The sequence below is a fragment of the Quercus suber genome, unplaced genomic scaffold (assembly GCF_002906115.3).
Source record: "Quercus suber isolate HL8 unplaced genomic scaffold, Cork oak 2.0 scaffold_63, whole genome shotgun sequence".
NCBI classification, from domain to species: domain Eukaryota; kingdom Viridiplantae; phylum Streptophyta; class Magnoliopsida; order Fagales; family Fagaceae; genus Quercus; species Quercus suber.
Window position 1 is genome coordinate 281,768 of NW_027069528.1, and position 23,081 is coordinate 304,848.

Consider the following 23,081-nt stretch of genomic DNA (forward strand, 5'->3'; position numbering starts at 1 on the left):
GGGTGGCCTAGAATAACATGTTACGAAGTATCACCATCCATCACATGCATAAGAGTGTGTGCTCTAGTAGGTCCTACCCTTAAGTCTAAGGATACATGTCCCAAGGTATGCTGCTGCAATGATCCTATCCCTGCCACTTGGAGTGGCTCTCGAATGATTCTTTCTCATGGAATGCTCAAGGCATCCAATGTCAGGAGGGATAGAATGTTGGTGGAGGCACTAATATCTACTAAGGCCTTCTTAATCTGGGAAGCTCTTAGAAAAACTGTAACATATAAGGGCTTCTCGTCAGCCACGAGGCTATTGGCTAAATCTCTGGCATAGCAGGTCACTGATTCCCTGGTCTCTTGATATACCACCTACAACACACTTCCCTCGGAGGCAGCTACTCCTTAGCTCCTTTCCACCATTCTAGCCAATGGCCTAAGGCCTATCCCTTCTAGAAAGGCATGAACTTCATCATCTTGTTGGATTCGCAATGTCATTTCTTCATCTTGCAATGGCACAGGTGTGTGCATTCTTTGATAGGGTCCTATGAAGAAATCATTGCCACCTCGGGTGTATGCAATCTTTGATCTGCACGCTTTCCATTCTTGATGACCAATCACCCTTGGCCACCTTTTCATGGAATATATTTCTCAAAGAATAGAAATCCATGGTGTGGTGGTCACTTCTTCTATGATACCTATGGTAAAATGCACCTTGCTTTTCCTCCTATGTTAGTTCACACTTGCACTCATGTAGGACCACCACGCCATCCTTCGCCTAGGCTTCTAGGATGTTGTATAACTCTTTTACTGAAACAGAAAAAGGAGGAGGAATACCATTTCTTTCTCTCTTTCTATCTTTGGCGGCCTTCATTGGCTCTTCTATCACGGCTACCTCCACCTTTTTGCTCTCCTGCTTCCCAGGCTGTCTAGTGATACTTGTGGGTTGTGAAATCGAACCCTTTGAAGGCTTCTTCACTGACAAGCTTGTTCTCCTAGATGCTTCTACTAGCCTTGTAAAACTTGAGATTTGTAAGTTCTCTAAGTTAGGATGATACCCGTACAAATGTAGTTTAGTAACCCCTCAAACACCCTCTGCCTTTCCTGCTGCAAATCTAATAAAGTAAGCTTCTCATCCAAAGCAAAAAACTTCTTCATGAACTGGATAGCCATGTCATTCCAGCTCAAAACTGACCTTGGAAAAAGGCTGGTGTACCAAGTAAAGGCACAACCTTCCAAAGATTTGGAAAACTCCCTAAGCCTCAGCTCGCGATCATTGGAGTAAGCTATCATGGTGTCCACATACCTCCTGATATGCTCTTTGGCATTCCTAATCATGCCATTATACTTAGGAAAAATAGGAGGTGTGTAGTTGGTAGGATAAGGTTTCCTAGTCATCTCTTCGGGATAATAAGGCCATGTGTCGATGTAAGCAGAGCTCTTTGGTTTTCTAGCCTTGAGCACAATGGCTGCAATGTCTTCTGTAGTTAGGTAGGGAGATTCTTAAGGTCCTTTAGGCTGTGAGGGTACCCTTTGGTTGAGAAGAGGATCAAGATTTGACCTTTCAGTTTCTCTCTGAGGTCCTTGGCCATCTTATGGGGTTTGAGGGGTAGCTATCCTTTAGCATAAGGACTGGAGCTCCCCCCACATAAAGGCCTAAGAACACTAAAGGTTCTCAATAGCTGCCACGAGGTCCCTGTTACCAAGCTATCTAACCTCTTCAGATGATTCTGTGCCGTTAGTGTGCATAGAGAAATGGTCTACACTTACTTCTGCTTGTTGGTTCTTTGCTAAACCAACCTAAGCACCTGTGTTTTTCTTTCTTGAAGGCATCAAATGGCCAAAGAGAAAGATAATTGAAAATAAGAATGTAACATAGCTGATGGTATACAACTAAAAGGAAGAATAACCATAGATTCTCCCCAGTGGAGTCGCCAAAAATGTACGTGCAAGTTAGATTTATGAACTTGTATGAAAAGTGGATGAGCTATCTAACAGTACATTTAGATGAAAAAGATCGAAAGTGATAAAAATGAAAGCTTTAACATCATAAAATAGAGAGAGAAAGAAAGCATTGTAAGGACGATAAAGAAAACAAAGAATGTACTTGGAAAACCCTTAAGAATGGATGAAAAACCACGAGTGAGCACAGGGGAATGTCCCTTACTCTTTCAATCTCTCTATTATATGAAAGATGGAAGTTTTTCTTGTACAATGATGGTGTTCTTCCTAAAAGAGAAGCATTTTCTCTACCTCACTTCCTTACAAACTTTCTACTACTTTCTCTAATATTCTCTCCTGGTTCTTTTGCCCTAATGGTCTAGCAACATGTTCCTCTTATAGTCCAAGGAATGTTGCCAAGTACAAAAGATAGGTGTCAAGGTACTGTACTATTTGAATCCTAATACAGCTACTGTACTATGTAGTGGCTGGAGGAAAGAGAATAAGCACACCAAAGTCAAGGTAGTGGCATGGAAGGTGACCCTGCCACTACATAGGGAGCAATCCTTAGACAAGGAAAGGGACATTATGAGCATTGAGGGTGATGCACATGTCCTTAGCAATGATCCAGCACAAGCACAACCAATAAAAAAGGAGGTATTTCATAGCCTCTGACCATAAGGGGTCACTATCTCCCTTTTATGAGTACTGGGTGTCCATGTTAGGTTCAAATCTCACTCTTCCCCATGATGATCACGCCGTTAGCATTGACCAAAGATCCTTTACTTCAGCCAACGTTTCTTCTCCTTTGCTCACAACCATTCCACGTGTAGGGTTTAGATCTAGCCATGTTAGCATTCTCACATGCCTTAACTAGTGTACTATATAAGCCTCCTGTTTGCGAGATGGGCTTGTGACTGGTGGTTCTCAACCTAAGTTTGGTATGGGCTGAACTTCCTTCTCCCATAGATAGAGTTTCATGTTTTAGCACAGATTGGGAATGGAGTAGCTATTAAGATATGCCATATGTATAAAATGTGATTTTGGAGTTTGAGATATGGTTTTGTTCCTACAATTTTAAGACATATAAATCTGATTTTATTCAACAAAGAATTGACTACAATTTTATAGCATTCTTTTATTTAATGTATTTTAGTATTGGTGGTTGTGAAACATTGATTTTAAATTACATTAGGTGGCAAGTTTTTTACAACTAATTTCAATGAGTAATTTAGGCATGTCGATTTTTTTTTTTAATTTACATATTTATTTTACGATCTCTCAAACTTGTTTTTATATTTATTTTATTTTTTTATTTGGCCCTATGGTTTGATTGTTGTCCTATTGGTGGGACCAATAACCCAATTCCCTAACTTTATTGATTCTAGTTTGGGTTAATAACCATGTTGGGTTCAATTGACTTGAAATATGTGTCATAAACCCGATATCCCATGTTTTATGCACCATACAAGTGAGTGGTTAACGTAACATACTTAAGCCCAAACTTATTGGGGCCTAAGTTTTTTATTTGAGTGGTGTTTCAATGTGTTATTTTAACTATTTAATTGGAATATCTCTAATGTGTTCTCTCCCCAAACAGGTGGTATCAAGGTTCCTTTTGTACTGAATATCATCTTTGAAAAAGGCCCAACAAAGTAATATTGCCAAAGGTATTAGATTAAAAAAAGAAATTAAAGTGCCCAAGGTTCCTACGAATATGGAAGTGTGAGGTTCCAATGGATAAGCATATGGGATTGACATGTGATTCCATGGACGGCATACGAGAGACCCATGAATGACATGTTGGTGAAGGAGAAAGCACATACGCAAGGGAGAGCTAGTAGGACTTGTTTGTAACACACATAGAGGTTTTGAAACCCAAAAAGGCAATGACTCACACATGAGAGGAAAACTATTGGGAATACACATGTGATTAAAGTCTCACATTGAATAATGTTGATACTTATTTTTGATAAAAAGAGCTCAATAGAAGAAAAGCGCAATAACAAGCAAAAAAAAAAAAAAAAAAAAAATGCAAGAAAAGTTTAGTAAGTAATGGTAGAAACAAAGGGTTGTAAAAGCCCAAAAGAAAGAAGAGAAAGAAATAAGGCCTAATGGGCCAGTTTGGCAGAAAATAGTAGCAAGCAAGCCCAAGAAGAGGCAAAAGTGGGGCAAGCCCAATAAGCCCATACCATTCTCCATAAAAGACGAGCACGAGCGGAGAGGAATCAAGAACAGAATGAGACAAAGACAAATATCAGTGGTAGAAACAGTGTGGGAAAGAAAGAAAACAAAAGAAGAAAGTAATAAGACAACTGCATTATGGCTGACGCACCACTAACCTGTATCTAGCCAATGCAAGGGATGTGGACCCATAGTCAAGGATTTACAGAAGTTGTGGTTAGCTGGAGAGGGGAAAATGGTCTATTTCTGGTATCTAGCCAAGGCCTCTTTTGTGAGGGGCTATGCTGAGAAAGCATCTTTTTCCAAAATAGGTAGTGAATGGTTGGGACCATTTGATACATGCCAAAAAGATAGGTAGAGAGAGACCCAAAGCTTTAGCCATCAGAATGAGAGAGAAAGGCTCATGGTAGAGCCAAACAGATAAGGATTTGTCATGGAATAAGTAGTGGAAGAGAGAGAAAGTATTAGGCATGCCCAAGTGTAATGGAGGCCAAACAGCCAATAGGTTAGTGGGCAGCCTTGAAGAGGTGTTCACAATAGACAAAAATGGTTAGTGAGCAATAGGGGTAAAATAGAAAAATCACATGGGCTTAACCCAATATAAATAGGAACAGTAGCCATAAATGGAAGCAAGATAACGACTAAGGTAAGAAACAGAAAGAACTGAAAGAGAAATAACAGAGAAAAAAGAAAGAGTGAAGTAAAAGGAGAAAAGAGTGAACATGGTAGAAAATGCATGCACCAATAGGCAATCTTTTCCCTCCCTTTTACAGCAAACCCACTCTTTGTAACCCCAACATAATAGAAAGTAGCTATCCGGAATAATTCCCCAAAATGCATAGCTTTAACGGCTTAGCCCAATGGCAAGGTTTTTCAAATAGGGTTCGAGCTCTCTTTAGTTCACTGCTTGCGGAAAACTCAACATCCTACATTTTGCTGCATTGGTTATGTTAATTGTTTTTTTTTTACTATCCTTTCTACTATAAGATATTGACTTTTGAATTTATAAACGTCTAGTGACATTTGCGGATTAATATACATATATTTGTTATAATTTGTTGTCTTTATTTTGGAGTGCTGGTTTTGTGCATAAACTGGTCCTTTAGCAAGGTCCTGCTAGAATAGTGTGCCAGGCCCAACTCTCCAACCTACAGCAGAACAAGCCTTAGCCTAGAAGCACAAAAGGCACCTACAAATAATAATGATTAAAGTGAGTGGTTAATGATATATTGCTGGGACCAAACTCATATGTTTAAGCTTTTGGATTAAATAGATCCTTTTGAGTTTTGTACCGTATTTTAATTCTTTAAAAATATCCTTGCCTCTACCCTTTTCTATTTGAATTTATCAAAAAAATATAAAATAAAATAAAAAAGTTTTTGGGTTAAATAGTGTTCCTATATTTTATATTAACTACTTAATTAGAATCTCCCATAAATGTTATCTCCTCAACCAAGGAAGTGGAATAATCTAGTAAAAAAACTAGGACACAACTTACTTATGTAGGGGGGGGGGGAATATATATATATATATATATGTATGTATGTATGTATGTATGCATGTATGTACATATACATATTAAGTTCCTTGTATTTATTAATTTGTAGGATCACTTTAGTCGGCCATATTTAGATACTATCTAATAAATTTTCATACCTATAGGGTGTTAGGGATAAGAAAATATGATATTGCCACTTTTACCACACAAAAGGATCACAAATCAATAATATCAAGTCTATACTTAGTACCACCGCGCACCCTTAGTGCAGTAGTTACTTCACAAGTGTATGTGGAGTGTGGGGGGTAAAAGCTAGGGTTCAAGTCTCTAAGATGAAGCTCCACATAAATATATACTTAAATTATGTTAGAGTAGAATTTCTATGTTGTATATAAAATAATTAATTAAAAAAAAAATTCTATACCTGGCACAATTTAAGGTATGAAGTATGATGTGCCACAACTTATAACCTCAAGTGCTAAGAAAAACACAGCCACTTGATTTTTGTTTTTCCAAGTTCATTTTCCTTTCCATTAATCAATTTTCCAAGATATTTTATCAATCTATGAAGAATAAACCAATAGTTGTTGGAATTGAATAAACCGATTCTATTCAAATCTACAATGAAATGTGTGCAGACCAAAAGAGAGGCAAATGGACTGGGCCTCACTTGGGCTCACAATTTATTTGAGGAGTGGGTATAGGATTTTCCACAGTGGGTGGTTCACGGTACAGAGACCCAATGAGATCACTTTTCTCCTTCTATGTGGCTACCATTTTTCTCTCGCCCCCCCTCTCTCTCTCCTCCTCTCAAAATTCTTCAACCCCCCTTCCACTCTTCCACCTCTCTTATTTATAGTACTCTGATTAGTGGGGTGCTATGATTTTTTTTGCAGTTAGTGTAATGAGAGGTCCAATGTCATTAGTTATAAGTGGCTGGTTAGGTGGGAGTGGGGTGTGGCGAAGGTGGCTTTGGAACTTGGTTCCCACTTCATCGAGTATGACCGGCAAAAATGCTTCAGGGTATTATCGGTCACGTTCATGGTGGGGTGGTCGGTAGTTATTCTTCCGATGTTGTCCGGTAACGGTCTCCCGAGCAAACACTAAGTGGTAAAACCTAGGCCTACACCCCGTATGGGCTTAGGATGGGATCCTAGGAAAAAAAGGGGAATGGGAACAATGGGCCACATCGTTTGTGTTTAAACTCAAGGTCCAAATGGGCTTGGTCATCTCGAGGCCATACATTAGCCCCCTCTTGATTCTTGTTTGGTACGCGGGTAGAATCAAAAAGCCCAGTGGGCATATTCGTTAGAGAAGGTTAAGGGGTGGAAGTTAGGGCAGTTTCAGAGACCCATTAATGCGCCATTAAAAGATGTGCTGTTTCGGCTCATTGGATTCAGCTGTCATCATTACGTGACGGTTTGTGAACCGAAGACGTGCGTGTGTCAGTTGGCGCCCACGTGAACTCCTCGTTAATGGAGCCTCATTATTGTTGTTGGCACCGTTTCCCTCTTCCTTTGTCCTTTATAAATACTTCACCCCAAATCATTTCTTCATTTTTCAACTCTCCACTCTTTGAATTTTCTCTTTGTCGAGCATTCATCTGCGTACCTATTCGCTTGCCCAGAGCCCCTCCTCTTAACCTAGAGCCCAAAGTAAGTTCCCTACCTCTTGCTCTTTCTTAAACATCTTTCTTCGCGTTTCCCCTTTTGATTTTAGATTCTAGGATGGGGTTTGCTTACCTTTTAAACACTGCAGCATCCTTAGCCACATTTAGGCGTAAATTTGATATTCCCAATGACGTGGAGGTGGCATATTGCCTCGAGAGCGAATTCGAACTCCACAGAAGGGGGTCCAACTGCCTTTTTTCCTCTAATGGTAGTCCTTAAGGGTGGGGTCAGGTTTCCCGTGGATCCCCTCTTATTAGACACACTTCGGTACTACGGGCTGTGCCTCGACCAACTACCTCCCAACTTTTACCAGGTTGTTAGTTGTGTTAGTAGGTTGAACCATACATTCGGTTTGCAGTTAAACCATTATGATATAAACCATATGTATAGCTTGTGTGAAAACAAAAACACGAATTATTATTTAAAGATTAGGGATAAGCGAGTACGGTTGATATCATGCCTACCTGACTCAAATAGGAATTCTGCCAGGGAATACGTTCGGGTGCGCAGCAACTAGTTTGCCGGGGATATCCCCCCTCCTCTCACTCATCGCGAAGTAGGTTTGTATTGCCTCCTGACCTCACTGTCTTTGTCTAATAGCTGTACTACTTACCTGAATTTCAATACACCCATATATATGTTAATCTTTTCTTCATTCCTTTTTTTTTTTTTTTTTTAATCACTCATATTGTCATTTCTCTTTCTGACAGACGATAGAGTGTTTGTCCTGGATGTAAGGGTAGTTCACGTAAGAGATTTAAACTTCGTGCTTCGATTCGAGATATTCATTCACTAGGACGGGCAGCTCCGAGCATCCCACCTCATTCTCGGAGTTGAGCCAGTTTACTCCATCTGGAAACCTTATAAGCAAGCACTCTTGATAGACAGTCCCCTCCTGTCTTCTATCGACATTCGGCACGAGAACTTTTTACTGCTGAACTTTATCGTAGGAGAAGCTCGGGAGAATGGCCGGCGATACACTTGCTCGAACAAGTTAGCTCCGATACGCGACGAATCAGCGGAACGTGTGTCTTGGCACCTCCGAGAACTTGCACACGCTTTGGTTGAGGAAGAGGCTCCCATTCAAGAGGCCCTTGTCCAAGAAGCCCCTGCCCCACCTGAAGGCCTTGCTAATCCCAAGGAACCCGTACTAGCTGCCGAGCAAATTGTTGTTGACATTACCGAGCTCTCCGATACAAAATCCAACCATAGTGTAGATATGGTGACTAGAAAGACCCTGTCTATTGACCATTTTGTGTCCGGCGCCTGCTAGAGCCAGACGCCTCCCACTCCACCCCCGTCGTAAACTGGACGAACCAAAAAAAGGCAACATATAGGTAAGTAGGCCTTCATTGGGCTGGGAGATGCTCCTGCCTGGGTACCTCCACAACCGTCCAAGGGCATCGTCATACAGGAGTTATTGACTCAAACCGGGGTGGTCACAGCCTCCTCCTCTAGGGCAGCTAGGCCGTGGTAGCCCACGTTTCTCTTGGACGGCGAACCACTCCCTGACACCGCTAGTGTGCGGATTTGGGAGAAAGGTGAAGGGGGTTGTGTTGCCTGGAGTTTAGCGCACGGGCTTCTTCTACCTGAGGACATTCACGCTTATGAACAGGGGACGGAGGAGTCCATGGGGAGGAGGCTACAATGGTTTACTATCGCGGTAATCTCTTACTCACCGGTTTCTGTATGCTGTTACTACTTATCATTGCTGTTAATATGTACATGATATACGCACTAACACTCGAAATTTTATCAGGCAGCCGAGCTGGCCCATGTGGTGGAGGGTCGTATGAAGGAACTTTCTGAGGATGCCGACCAGGAGAGGGCGGCCAAAGAGACGGTCACTAGGGTGACAAAAGAAAAGCGAAGGTCGTTGATGCTACCAAGAAGGCCAGGGCGCTAGCGGAGAGTAGGTGCACGGAGCTTCTCGAAAAGTAGAACGAGATAGATGTCAAATTGGCTGAGGTAGAAAGTCTAAATACTGCCCAGACCGAGGAGTTAGCCGACATGAGAGCGGCGTTGGGGGCTGCCGAGGAGAAGTGGTACTAGGAAGGGTTTGCTGATGCGAAAAACTCGCTGGAGCCAGTGGTGAACCAAGCTCGGAAGTTGGGTTTTGAAGCTGGCTGGCTGGCAGTCCTGCATGCTATGAGGGTTCCTAAAGATTTTCCCCTTAGGGACCCCAGCCAAATACCCTTCCCAGATCTCGCTCCAGCCACGCAGAACCCCCCAGAACCTACCGACGCGGGGGATACAACTAGCTTCCGGGAATTGGTGGAATAGATAGACACCCATGAGGAGACAGACGACGCGGAAGTCACTAGTGTTCCCCGCCTGACCGACCGACCAGTAACCAACCGAACATGCCGACGAGATGAGAGAAGATTGACCAAGAAACCGCACAAGTTTGCTATTGCTTTATTCCAGTTAATGTTTTTACTAGGTTTTACTTTCTTTTCTTAAATTGCCTATGTCACCGGGCTGTGGTGACTGAACAATTATTACTTTGCTTGTTTTACTTTTCGTATGGTCACCCGGTTTTGGTGACAAGACAATTGTTTTATTTCTCATGCGTTTACATGGTTTTTGGTGTTTTTCATTTGCTGAACGCTTGCTTTAAATGTTTTCATAGAAGTTTATTTTTCATGACATCTTTCTTGTCGTTTTTCTTTATTTTTCTTGTATAATTAATTTCCTGAACGCCTGATAACTCATGGGGTGCCAAATACCGAGAGTTTAGGCCAAGGTTTCTCTCTGTCTGATGGTGAGCATTGGACTGGGAATGAGTTCTTATCCTTAGGAAAATTAGACTAAGCTTTCAGACTAAGGTTTCTTCTTGCCCGGTGATGGATACCGAACCGGGGACAAGTTTCTGTCCTTAGAAGTTTTAGGCTAAGGTTTCTTCCTGCCGGTGATAGATATCGAACCGAGGACAGGTTTATGTCCTTAGAAGCTTTAGGCTAAGGTTTCCTCCTGCCCGGTGATGGATATCGAACCAGGGACAGGTTTCTGTCCTTAGAAGTTTTAGGCTAAGGTTTCCTCCTGCCCGGTGATGGATATCGAATCAGGGACAGGTTTCTGTCCTTAGAAGATTTAGGCTAAGGTTTCCTCCTGCCCGGTGATGGATATTAGACCGAGGACAGGTTTCTGTCCTTAGAAGTTTTATGCTAAGGTGTCCTCTTGCCCGGTGATGGATATCGAACCAAGGACAGGTTTCTATCCTTAGAAGTTTTTTGCTTTTAAAGTTTCCGATTGTTCGGTAATGATGATCGTATTGGGACCAACCACGAGAACATGGCTTACAATGGATCAGTGGTAAAATTTCTTAAGATTATGGACATTCCACGACCGAGGTAATAGCCTTTTATTCAGGTCCTCTAAGTAATACGCCCCAGCGCCAGTGATTGCAATAACTCAGTAAGGCCCTTCCCATATCTAGGCTAGCTTCCTAGAGTTTGTATCTCGCATTTTCCCCACTGCTTTCCTCAGTACCAAGTCTCAAGCACTGAACTCCCTTGTTTTTACGCCTCGGTTATAATGCCGAACAAGCTTTTGCTGATATTCGGCCAATCATATGGTAGCCGATTCTCGGCACTCTTCTATCTATTCCAAGCGTTCCTTCATTAGCTCACCATTTTGGGTGGGGTTGAAACCTTCTACTTATGCCCTACAAAGGTTTACCTCGGCTGGTATCACTGCTTTCGCTCCGTACGTCAAGGAAAACGGATTCTCATCGGTTGATCTTCTTGGAGTTGTTCGGTATGCCCACAAAATGCTTGGTAGCTCCTCGGCCCATCTGCCTTTCGCACCGTCCAATCTTTTCTTCAGCCCACTCAAGAACACTTTGTTGATGGCTTCAGCTTGACCATTGCTTTGCGGATAGGCTGGCGTTGAATACCTATTTTTGATGCCGAGATCACTACAAAAGGCATGAAAAGCTTTGCTATCAAACTACAGTCCATTGTTGGATATTAGCGAGTCCGGAACCCCAAACATCATAACTATGTTCCTCCACATAAACTTCTTGATGTCCACATCCCAAATATTGGCCAAAGCCTTTGCTTCCACCCACTTCGTGAAGTAATCAACGGCCACCAATATAAACCTTTAGTTACTCGTTGCTTGGGGAAAAGGGCCAAGGATATCTAGCCCCCACTGCGCGAAGGGCCATGGACCGCGGACCGGGTTTAGATCCCTTGTTGGCTGATGGATTAACTGGGTGTGTTTTTGACATTGTTCGCACTTTCTTACGTACTCGGTAGCATCCTTCTGCATCCGTGGCCACCAAAACCCCAAAGTCATTGCTCGATGAGCCAATGAATGCCCCCCCAATGACTGCCACAAACCCTCTCGTGTAACTCGGCCAGAAGCTCGCCCACCTTTTCTGGGTGCAAGCATAAAAGATATGGCCCCCCCAAAAGATCTTTGATATAGCTTGCAATCTGCCGATAACTAGTATCAGGGTGATGTGCGGCGAACCTTGTTGGCCTCTTTTTCATCGCTTGGGACTCGATCCTCGGAGAGGAAGTCAATGATTTGGTCCATCCAACATGGCCCGGGTGTCGTAATCGCGGCGACACCAACCTTGGTGACGCCAACCCAATCTATCATAACAATACTTGGCTCTCTGTCAGCTCCACTTTAATCAGCCGAGGAACCTCTTTCGTCACTAACGACGCTAACATGGCCAAGGAATCAGCATGTCTGTTCTACGTCCGGCCTACTTGGGATACCTTCACAGTACTAAACTTGTTCATAGCCCCCCTTGCTAATCGTAAGTATGCTTTCATCCAGGGATCCTGAGCTTCAAATGTTCCTTATACTTGGCTCACAACCAACCAAGAATTCGAATGTATCTTTACCTCTATGGCTCCCATCTCCGAGACAACCCTCAATCCAATGAGGAGGGCTTCGTATTTGGCTTCGTTGTTAGAGGCTCTGAACCCCAACCTAAAAGATTGCTCTAGCCTTATTCCCTCCGGGGTGATAATAACAATCCCAGTTCCAGCCCCCAAAGCATTTGATGCACCATCTACGAATACTTTCCACGGGCGAGCCTCCACATGACACATTATTCCCCCGTCGATCTTGGGAGAAAACTCTGCAACAAAATCTGCGAGGACCTGGACTTTTACCGAACTTCGTGGCTGGTACCATATATCGAAAGGGCCCAGACAAGTCGCCCATTTTACTATCTAGCCCATGAAGTCTGACCTCTTCAACAACGATTGCAGGGGATACTCCGTCAGGACATATACTGTATGAGCTTGAAAATAATGCAGCAACCTTCTCGTGGCGTGTATCAGGGCTAGCACCAGCTTTTCCAAAGGCAGGTACCTTGTCTCAGCATCAACTAAAGTCCTACTGATGTAATATACAGGCTGTTGAATTTCTCGGTCACTGAGTAGTACGGCACTAATAGCGTGATCAGACACTGACAGGTACATGAGCAAGTCCTCCCCGGGCTCCGGGGCGGTTAACATAGGTGCCTGCATCAAATGCTCCTTCAAATCCCGAAAGGCCTTACCACCTTCTTCATCCCATTGAAACCCTTTCCATTTCTTCCAAAGTTGATAGAATGGTCTGCAGCGATCGGCAAATTTGGAGATGAACCGGTTAAGGACGGCTAGCATCCCTGTTAACACTTGCACCTCCTTTGGATTGCTAGGTGGCTAGAGATGCTTCACGACCTCTATCTGGTCTGGATTGACTTTTATTCCTTGGTTAGTGATCAAATACCCTAGAAATTTACTGGCCCCACCCCCAAAAGCACACTTCCCGGCATTCAGGCATAACTTATGTTACCGAATTACCTCAAACACCCCTTTGAGGTCTTCCACATGCCGCACCTCCTACTTGCTTTTCACCACCATGTTGTCAATATACACTTCAATCGTCTGTCCTATCTTATCTCGGAACATTCTCGTCATCATCCGCTGATAGATGGCCCTGGCGTTTTTCAACCCGAAGGGTATCACGGTATAGTGATAGTTAGCATCTGGAGATATGAACGCAGTCTTTTCCTGGTCCTCGGGAGCTAACACAATCTGGTGATATCCTTAAAAAGCGTCCAAAAAACTCATCCTTTTGTGCCCGCATGTGGCATCTACTAACCGGTCGATCTTCGGTATGGGAAATGAGTCTTTCAGACATGCTCGATTCAAATCTGTGAAATCCATGCAGACCCTCCACTTGCCGTTTTTCTTCCTCACTACCACGGTGTTCGCCAACCATTCTGGGAAATAAATTTCCTTATTGCCCCAACCTCCCTCAGTCTTTGAACTTTTACTTTTACTGCTTCAACATGTTCCTTGGCTGACCTTCTCGGCTTCTAATTCTTAGGAGGGAGTGTGGGGTCTATGTTAAGTCTATGAACGATGAATTCAGGATCCAATTTCGGCACCTCGTATGAACTCTAAGCGAACACATCCACATTTTGTATGAGGAGCAATAACATTTCTACCTTGTCCTATCTGGAAATACTTATCTACATCCGGCAATACCATTACCTTGACCATAATCTCGGCACATCCGGTCCCCTTCTCCTCTTGTAAATTCTGTAATTGCTATAAAGGAATCCCCTATGACGGGCATTTCTACTTAGCCTACTCCTTCTGGTCGGTTCGCTCTTTCTTCTAGTTGACTAGGGCGACCAAGCATTGTTTGGTTGCCTGTTGGCTTCCTTGTACCACAGTGATACCTTGGTCAGTGGGGAACTTGACTTTTAGGTGCAGAGTGGACAAGACAGCCCCCATTGCATGGATCCATGGCCTTCTCAGTATTACCATGTATGGGAAAAATGAAGCAACTACTATAAACGTTACCACTACCTCCTTACCCTCTATATTCACGGGCAGAGAAATCTGCCCCTCAGGAACTACCACTTTGCCGTCGAATCCAACCAAGGGTGTACTATACTTTGAAAGATCTCTTCAATCCGAGCCCCTTGAATAGGTCCGGATACATAACTTCAGCCCCGCTTCCTTGGACTATCATTATTCTCTTCACTACGAAGCCGCCTACCCAGGCCGTGACTATCAATACGTCGTTGTGTGGTTGGACCGTCCTTTCCAAGTCTTTATCGTCGAAGGCGATTGGCTCTCGAGTGGTTTTCATCTTCTCTCTAGAAGGAAGCATGCCCAAATCTCCTTCCACTGACACCATAGTCAACATCTCTTTCCCCCCTGTCGCAATAAGGCCCCTCGGGTCAACGTGGATAACCTTGATTATCCCAAGAGGGGCTAGGAGGGGATTCCCTCTCTGTGGAATGCCTTGTCCTGCTTTTCGGTCCTCGAATTTGTCACGAACTCTTTTAAATGCCCAGCCTTGGCCAGCTGCCCAAGATGATCCCTTAACACTCGACACTGCTTGGTTGTATGGCCCTTATCCTTATGGTAAGTACAATACAAAATTTGATTCCTCCTAGACGAGTTGCCTCCCATCTTGTTCGTCCACCTGAAGTACAGCTTGTGCTTAATCTTGTCCACAATCCTATGCACTGGCTCCTTAAAGGCCAGATTCATCTCCCCTACCCGTGCATCTGGCTCTTGAATTCTCAAATTCCCCCAGATCTTGGGTGGGTAGACGCTCTGCCGAGGATGATTTATCGCGGGTACTTTTCCTTTGCTTTGTAGCCGGTCATCTTCTAGCCATTTGTATTCTTCAATGTGCCTCATCAGTTGTCTCATGTCCTCAAGGGGTTTCTTAGTTAACGATTCCCTTAATCCGGAGTCCTCGAGTAACCCCATCCTGAAAGTGCTTGCAGCAGTCTTCTTGTTTCCTTCGGTGATCTTGTTGTAAAGCTCCCAATACCGGCCAGCATAGCTACGAAAGGTTTCCCCCACCCTTATTTTCATGGACAGCAATGCATTTACCGGTTGTGGCTCCTGGCTACAAGTTTCGAACTGGATCCCGAACTCTTGTATTAACTCGGCGAAGTTATGGATGGAGCCTTTCCATAACCCATTAAACCATCTCAAAGCAATAGGGCCAAGACTCGAGGGAAAAACCTTACACATCAACGCGTCATTGTGAGTATGTAGGGACATCATCTGGATATAATGACTGACGTGTTCTAGCGAGTCAGTCTTCCCATCGTAAAAGTTGAACGGGGGCTGCACGAATCTGTCCGGCATTGGGGCCCGCTCGATGCCAGCCGAAAATGGTGACTTTCCAACTCTTCGTAGCGCCCGGCTCATCGTGTCCATGGCCGCATTATGGGGCCGTTGCTCTTCTAGGGAATCCGAGCCTCGGTTCGCGTACTTCCATAACCGCGAACGGTCTCTACGGTGGTGGGATTCCATCAAATGTGAACGTTTCCTCCGTCGATGAGATTCCCATGAGTGGGATCATTCTCGGCGGTGATTGGATCTAGACTGATTGGATCCCGCCTCCTGACGATTTTCCCCAGTATTGGACCTCCTTTCTCAGTCGTCTTGGTTCCTTCTACGGCGCCGATTCTCTGCTTCTAACTCCAGATCTCTCACCATCCTGCGCAACCGCTCAAGTTCCTCATCCCTTTTGTCGGGTTGTCTATACCCTGAAGTGATGGATACCGTTCGCCGCATTTGGAATGACCCTTCACCAAGGCCGAACCTCTCTTCCTCGCGCTCGTGATCCGTATCTTCGCGCCTTTTTTGCCTCCATTCTCACCAGGAGGATCTCCGAGAAGATCCTATCGAACCACTTTCAACATCACTCCCGGAACGTCTCCCGGACATTCTCTCGCGTAGGAGTCTCGACGGAACCACGGCTATGTAGGAGATTCCCACAGACAATGCTAATTGTGCAGACTAAAAGAGAGGCAAATAGACTGGGCCTCACTTGGGCTAACAACTTATTTGAGAAATGGGTATAGGATTTCCCATAATGGGTGGTTCACGGTACAGAGACCCAATGAGATCACTTTTCTCCTTCTATGTGGCTACCATTTTTCTTTCGCCCCCTCTCTCTCTCCTCCTCTCAAAATTCTTCAACCCCCCCCCCCTCGTCCACTCTTCCACCTCTCTTATTTATAGTACTCTGATTAGTGGGGTGCTATGATTGTTTTTGTAGTTAGTGTAATGAGAGGTCCAATGTCATCAGTTATAAGTGGCTAGTTAGGTGGGAGTGGGGTGTGGTGAAGGTGACTTTGGAACTTGGTTCCCACTTTAGTGAGTATGACTGGCAGAAATGCTTCAGGGTATTGCCGGTCACGTTCATGGTGGGGTGGTCGGCAGTTATTCTTCCTATGTTGTCTGGTAACGGTCTCCCAAGCAAACACTAAGTGGTAAAACCTGGGCCTACACCCTGTATGGGCTTAGGATGGGATCCCAGGAAAAAAAGGGGAATGAGAACAATGGGCCGCATCGTTTGTGTTTGAACTCAAGGCCCAAATGGGCTTGGTCATCTTAGGGCCGTACAAAATGAAAATGCAATTGGTCTGTGCTTGTAGTGAAAGCTGGGCTCCTCTTTTGTCACAACATATAGCGTTTCCCGTGGAAGCCAGAGGTCCTACATACTGGAGAATATGTTTCAAGTTTCAACAGTGTAGCTTTCAAGTCATTTGTCATATTCAAAGTTCAAAGTCTTCCTCTTCATCTGTTCCATAGAAAAATTTTCCCAAGAAGTGATGTTGACTCTTCTATGTTTTCCTTATTTTCCCTCAAACTACCAAACTCAATTAGTTCATTTCACCCATCACTTCTCCCCCACCAAAAATGAATTCTGGGTTTTTATTTCCGTATCCCCCTCTTGTTATTTTCTTCATCACAATCTTGGTTTTCGTCCAAATTCCTGTGTTCTTATGCTATGATTTGTATGCGAGTTGTAACAGTAAGTACCACTGCGGGGACATCGCTAACGTTGATTATCCGTTCTGGGGAGATGGTCGAGTGCGTGGTTGTGGCAAACCAGATTTGTTTCTCAATTGTACTCGTAACATCACTTTGATTGAAATGAGGAACGTAACATACCGCGTTTTGACCGTTAACATGGCCACTAGAAGCCTCAAAATTGCCAGAGAGGACTACTACTCGGGCGGAATTTGTTCACCAAAGTTCGTGAATTGGTCCTTGATTCCAATTTTTTTGTTTACAGTTCTGGCTACGCAAATATCACGCTCGTCTATGGCTACAAAAATTTATATTTCAATGTATAAAATCAAAGAGTGTTTTGATAATATTCATGGTTGCAAATACTCATTCACTAGTTGTAGTTGAAATTGGAAGAATAAGTATAAGCTGAAATGTATAACCACTCTATTTAAAAAAAAAAAAATTAGTAGGCTACTAATTTTCTAGTCCTTATTAGCCATTGACAAAATTAAAAAATATTTAACAACTTTTAGAAGCCAAATGTCAAATTACATTATGCTTAAATGGTGAAATCTATTTTTAATAGTAGTTTTGCATGATTTATGAATCTTGTTGCTAAAACTTGTTTAAGCATAAAAAATATCTAATCTAAATAGTGCTCAACTATAACGTCCAGTAGGTGGAACTAGCTAATTGAATAACACCCAAATCTCAGGATTTCAAAATTTTTTAAATAGTCCCAAATAAGCAATCAACCAAAGTGTCATACCAATAAATAAATAAATATATATATATATATATATTTTTTTTTTTTCCATCAAAGATTATTTAAGGGATTTGTTTTTGTTTTTTTTTTTATTAGTAATATTGAGATACTTTGTAATTGTAAATTGTATAGTGTTAATGTTTGTATGAATTCTGTATCTGTTACTTGTAGTTTGTATATATAGGAGTAAACTACAATTGCATGATGTAGCATAGAATAAGTAGTCATAAAACGACTGCCGTTTATAGTCCACAGATAAGAGAGTTAGTTACAAGTCTATTACACGTGTACAGCAGGGATTGGATAGTCAGTTAGTTATTCTTTCTGTTTTCCTTTCTTGCCTCTGTTCTCACTATACAAAGAACAGAGCATGTTAAGCTTAATACACTGAATTCATTTCATGCAAGTTTCGTATTGTTCAATTCTTTTCTCTCAATGTGTTTACATTCCTCCATTGACGAGTCTTCGGAGCTTGTACAAAACTCAATATGGTATCAGAGCATGAACTAGTTCAGAGACCATTTCATTATGGTATTCTCTGATTCTTCCTAGTTCGATTGTGTTTTTCTTCTTGATTTCTTAATGCTTCTTCCAGATCAACTAGAAATTTGTCTCATTATTTTTCTGTTGATTCTTGCATTAAAATCATCATCATCTAGGTCTTGATTTTCCTAATCTGTTGAAATCTTGATCTTCACTCTCTGGCTCATAGTTGAAATTGAAATCTTCAATTTTAGGGTTTCAATTTTCTTCTTCGAATTTAGAGTTTTTTTTTTTTGTTCAACAAGATTGTGAATTGCATATAAAGGATCCTTATATCATCCATAGAATCCATTTCTTGTTTCTTGAAAGATTCTTGAGAAAATCAATTCTTGATTTTCTTTGATTAGGAACCTTGAATCTTCATTCTTTTCTTCGATAATCTGCACTTAGTATGACTGAGAGTACAGCTAGTGCTACTGCTCCCACTACACAGCCTTGGGAAAGCACATCTAGTCCTTATTTTCTGTCTAGTGGAGATAATCCAGGTGTTTCTTTGGTGGTTCAATTTCTCACTGAAGAGAACTATAATACCTGGAGTAGGGCCATTCTCATCTCTTTAGATGCCAAAACAAAACTAGGCTTCATTGATGGGTCTATCCCTAAACCTCAATCTAATCACCCACATTACACAGCTTGGTGTAAATGCAACAGCACTGTACTAGCCTGGTTGTTTAATTCAGTTTCTAAGGAATTGCAATCAAGCATTGTTTACTTCAAGACTGCCAGGGATGTATGGCTTGACTTACAATACAGATTTAGGCAAGGGAATGGACCTACGATTTTTGACTTAAGGAAAGAAATTAGTGCTTTGACACAAGAAGACTTAACCATCAATGCTTACTACACAAAATTCAAGGGACTTTGGGATGAATTTTCAGATTATAGGACATGTACATGTGGTCATCAAGTTGAGGACTGTACTATGTCTTTCCTAATGGGGTTGAATGAGACATATGCAGCTGTCAAAGGCCAAATTCTTCTTTTGGAACCTTTGCCTCCCCTTAGCAAAGTGTTCTCTCTTTAGCTTCAAGATGAGAAGTAGAGAAAGGTGGGTGCTAGGAAGAAAGTTTTGGTTGATGCTTCATCAGCTTTAGCAGCTTTTGGGTCGAAATCTGGGAACATCAAGAACTTTGTTAAACACAAGAATGGCAGACCACAATGTACTCATTGTGGAGCCATTGGACATGTAGTTGATAAATGTCATAAGCTGCATGGATACCCCCCTGGGTATAAGTTCAAGAACAAAGGTAGCCTGAAGAGCATCATTACTTAGCCTTCATTGGATCTCTAAGCCCAAACCATATCAAGTATCTGCTTTTCCCCTTCCCTTGAACACTCAGTTTTTTCTTCTAGTGTCAACACTTCTCACATCAGTCCATATGACTGGATTCTTGACAGTGGTGCAACAGACCACATGGTACATTCTATCCATTTTTTTACTTCTATTACTTCATCTATTCAGATTTCAGTTAGACTTCCTAATGGTGACATGGTTAAAGTTACTCACATTTGCACTGTCAAAGTCTTAGCAACTTTAACTTTAGAACATGTTCTTTGTATTCCAAACTTTACTTTCAATCTTATCTCCATCAGTAAGCTAACCCAGAATCCTTCTTGCTGTTGTATTTTTCTTTCTCAATTTTGTTTTCTTTAGGACTTACTGCATTGGAAGATGATTGGGCTGGGTAAGAGACATGGAGGTCTATACATTTTGCAGTGCACTGATTCTTTCACATTACCTACAGAGGTTCTATCGAGTTTGTCTTCTTTCCTTTGTAATAAAAGTGTCAATCTTTGTAATCTTGAGTCTTCTCATGCTGTTGATACTTCAAACAATGTTGTTAGATTGTGGCATTATAGATTGGGTCACCCATCTTCACAAAGATTAGCTTTGTTGAAACACCTTGTACCTGATTTGATTTCTTGCAATAATAACAATTCTTTTGACTGTTTTGTTTGCCCACTAGCTAAACAACACAAGTTGCCTTTTCCTAAATCCACAAGTGTTTCTTCATCTTGCTTTGATTTGATTCATGTTGATATTTGGGGTCCTTATTCCACCTCATCATTAAATGGCTCAAGATACTTTCTTACTTTGGTTGATGATCATAGTAGATGTACTTGGGTTTATTTAATGAAACTTAAATCTGATGCTTCTTCTCTGATTCAAACCTTTTTCCAAATGATCCTTAATCAATTTAAGGTGTCCATTAAGGTGCTTAGGAGTGACAATGGTCTTGAGTTTGCTCTTTCTTCATTTTATGCATCTAATGGCATTTTACATCAACTTTCTTGTGTTGAAACCCCACAACAAAATGCTGTTGTTGAAAGAAAACATCAGCATTTGTTGAATCTTGCTAGGGCCTTAAGATTTCATGCCAACTTACCTTTGAAATTCTAGGGGGATTGTGTCCTTACAGCCACATACCTCATCAATAGAATTCCTAGTCCTCTTCTAGGTAATCTTACTCCTTATCAGAAACTTTTAGGTCATTCTCTATCATATCAACACCTTAGATCCTTTGGCTGTCTTTGTTATGCCTCTACCTTAACTAGGAATAGGTCCAAGTTTGATCCTAGGGCAAAGGCATGTATCCTTCTTATATATCCTTTTGGTACCAAGGGTTATAAGTTGTATGATTTGTCCACCAAAACTGTTTTTATCTCTAGAGATGTTATCTTTAAAGAATCTATCTTTCCTTTTAAACATTGGTTGCCTAAACCTGTTCATCTCCCTTCTTCCACTTCTCACAACATATTTCCATCTCAACCTTCAATTCCAGAACCCACTTCTTCTATTTCTGCTGAATTTTCTCTTCCTTTCAATCATATTGACACTGCTGTACCTCCTGATGAATTCCCAGACCTTGTTCATCCTGATTTAGCTCCTTCTCCACCTGCTCTTTCTGCTCCACTTGACATTTCTGGTTTTCTTGTTTCCTCAATTGATTTACCTGTTGTTAGAAGATCCACTAGGTCTCATAAACCTCCCTCATATCTCCATGATTATCACTATCATTTGGCTTCCACCAACACTCTTAATCATCACTGCAATTTGGTCTCAACTCCACTCATACCTTCTCATGATTCCACTACCAGTCCAGGTATTCTCTACCCACTTTCCTCTACTCTTTCTTATTCTAAGTTGTCTACTGCCCACAAAGCTTTTTCTATTGCATTGTCTATTACCAAAGAACCCACTTCCTATGCTGAAGCCTTCCTTGATCCACTATGGCAAGCTGCCATGAAGGCTGAGATTGATGCTCTTCAGGCTAATAAAACTTGGGTCTTGACCAAGCTGCCTCCTGGTAAAGTGCCAATTGGGTGCAAGTGGGTCTATAAAATCAAACTTAAAGCTAATGGGTCTATAGAGAGGTACAAGGTTAGGCTGGTAGCTAAAGGTTTTACTCAAACTGAGGGTATTGATTACTATAAGACTTTCTTTCCTGTTGTAAAGTTTGTGATAGTTAGAACACTCTTGGCTATGGCTGCTGTGTATGGCTGGCACTTGTCTCAATTAGATGTAAATAATGCTTTTTTGCATGGAGAGTTGCATGAGGAAGTGTATATGGTTCCTCCTGGATTTGGCAGCAAAGGGAAGGTGTGCAAGCTCACTAAATCACTTTATGGTTTGAAGTAGGCAAGTAGACAATGGTTTGTGAAGCTCTCATCCACTCTTCTTGATCATGGTTTTCTCCAATCTAAGCCAGACTATTCTGTCTTCACTAAGGTCAACAAGGGTTCAATTCTCATCTTGCTAATTTATGTGGATGACATCCTAATAGCAAGCAATAATGTGGAGGCAGTCAACACCTTCAAAGTCTTTCTAGATAACAAGTTTAAACTCAAAGATCTTGGTACCTTGAAGTACTTCTTGGGTCTTGAAGTTGCAAGGACTAAAAAAGGAATCAACTTATGTTAGAGAAAGTTTATTCTAGAGTTACTCTCTGATACTGGTATGCTAGCAAGTAAACCTGCTAATGTGCCCATAGATCAATCAGCTAAGTATAGGAGCTTAATGGGGGAAGATGTTCCTGATCCATCCTTATACAGAAGAATTATTGGCAAGCTGCTTTACTTGACTCTAACTAGGCCTGATATTTGCTATTCAGTGCATAAATTGAGTCAGTTTATGAGTTCCCCTAAAACTCCACACCTACAAGCAGCTTATAAGGTACTTAAGTACCTTAAGAAGACACCAGGCCAAGGCTTATTCTTATTAGCAAGTTCTGAATTAAGACTAAAGGCTTACTGTGATGCTGATTGGGCAGCTTGTCTAGATACCAGAAGGTCAGTCTCTGGCTTCTGTGTCTTCCTTGGTGACTCTTTTATATCCTGGAAATGCAAGAAGCAACAAGTGGTGTCCAAATCATCTGGAAAATCAGAAAATTGAGCAATGGCTACTGTCACAAGTGAAGTTGTTTGGTTGTTGGCCTTGCTTAAGACCTTTGGTTTAGATCACACTCAGCCTGCCTCATTGTATTGTGATAGCAAGGCAGCTCTTTATATTGCTGCAAATCCAGTGTTTCATGAACGCACAAAACATATAGAGGTTGACTGTCATTTTATTCGAAGTAAGCTTCAAGATGGAGTGATCAAAACTTTTCATGTTCCTACTAGACACTAGATTGTTGATTGCTTCACAAAGGCACTCGGATACAAAGAATTTTACTTCCTTTTATCCAAGATGAATCTCAT

At 42.0% G+C, this 23,081-nt stretch overlaps 1 protein-coding gene across 1 annotated transcript; it reads right to left on the reverse strand.

Annotated features, from left to right (window-relative positions):
• Positions 1 to 14,521: 14,521 nt before the first annotated feature.
• On the reverse strand, positions 14,522 to 15,487 carry LOC112011236 (uncharacterized). The gene has a single exon (XM_024043618.1). It carries the CDS (start codon positions 15,485 to 15,487, stop codon positions 14,522 to 14,524), a length of 966 nt encoding a protein of 321 aa, XP_023899386.1.
• Positions 15,488 to 23,081: the final 7,594 nt, after the last annotated feature.

Coding starts and splice junctions, on each gene's coding strand:
- LOC112011236 (XM_024043618.1), bottom strand. CDS start 15,487: ATGGACACGATGAGCCGGGCGCTACGAAGAGTTGGAAAGTCACCATTT.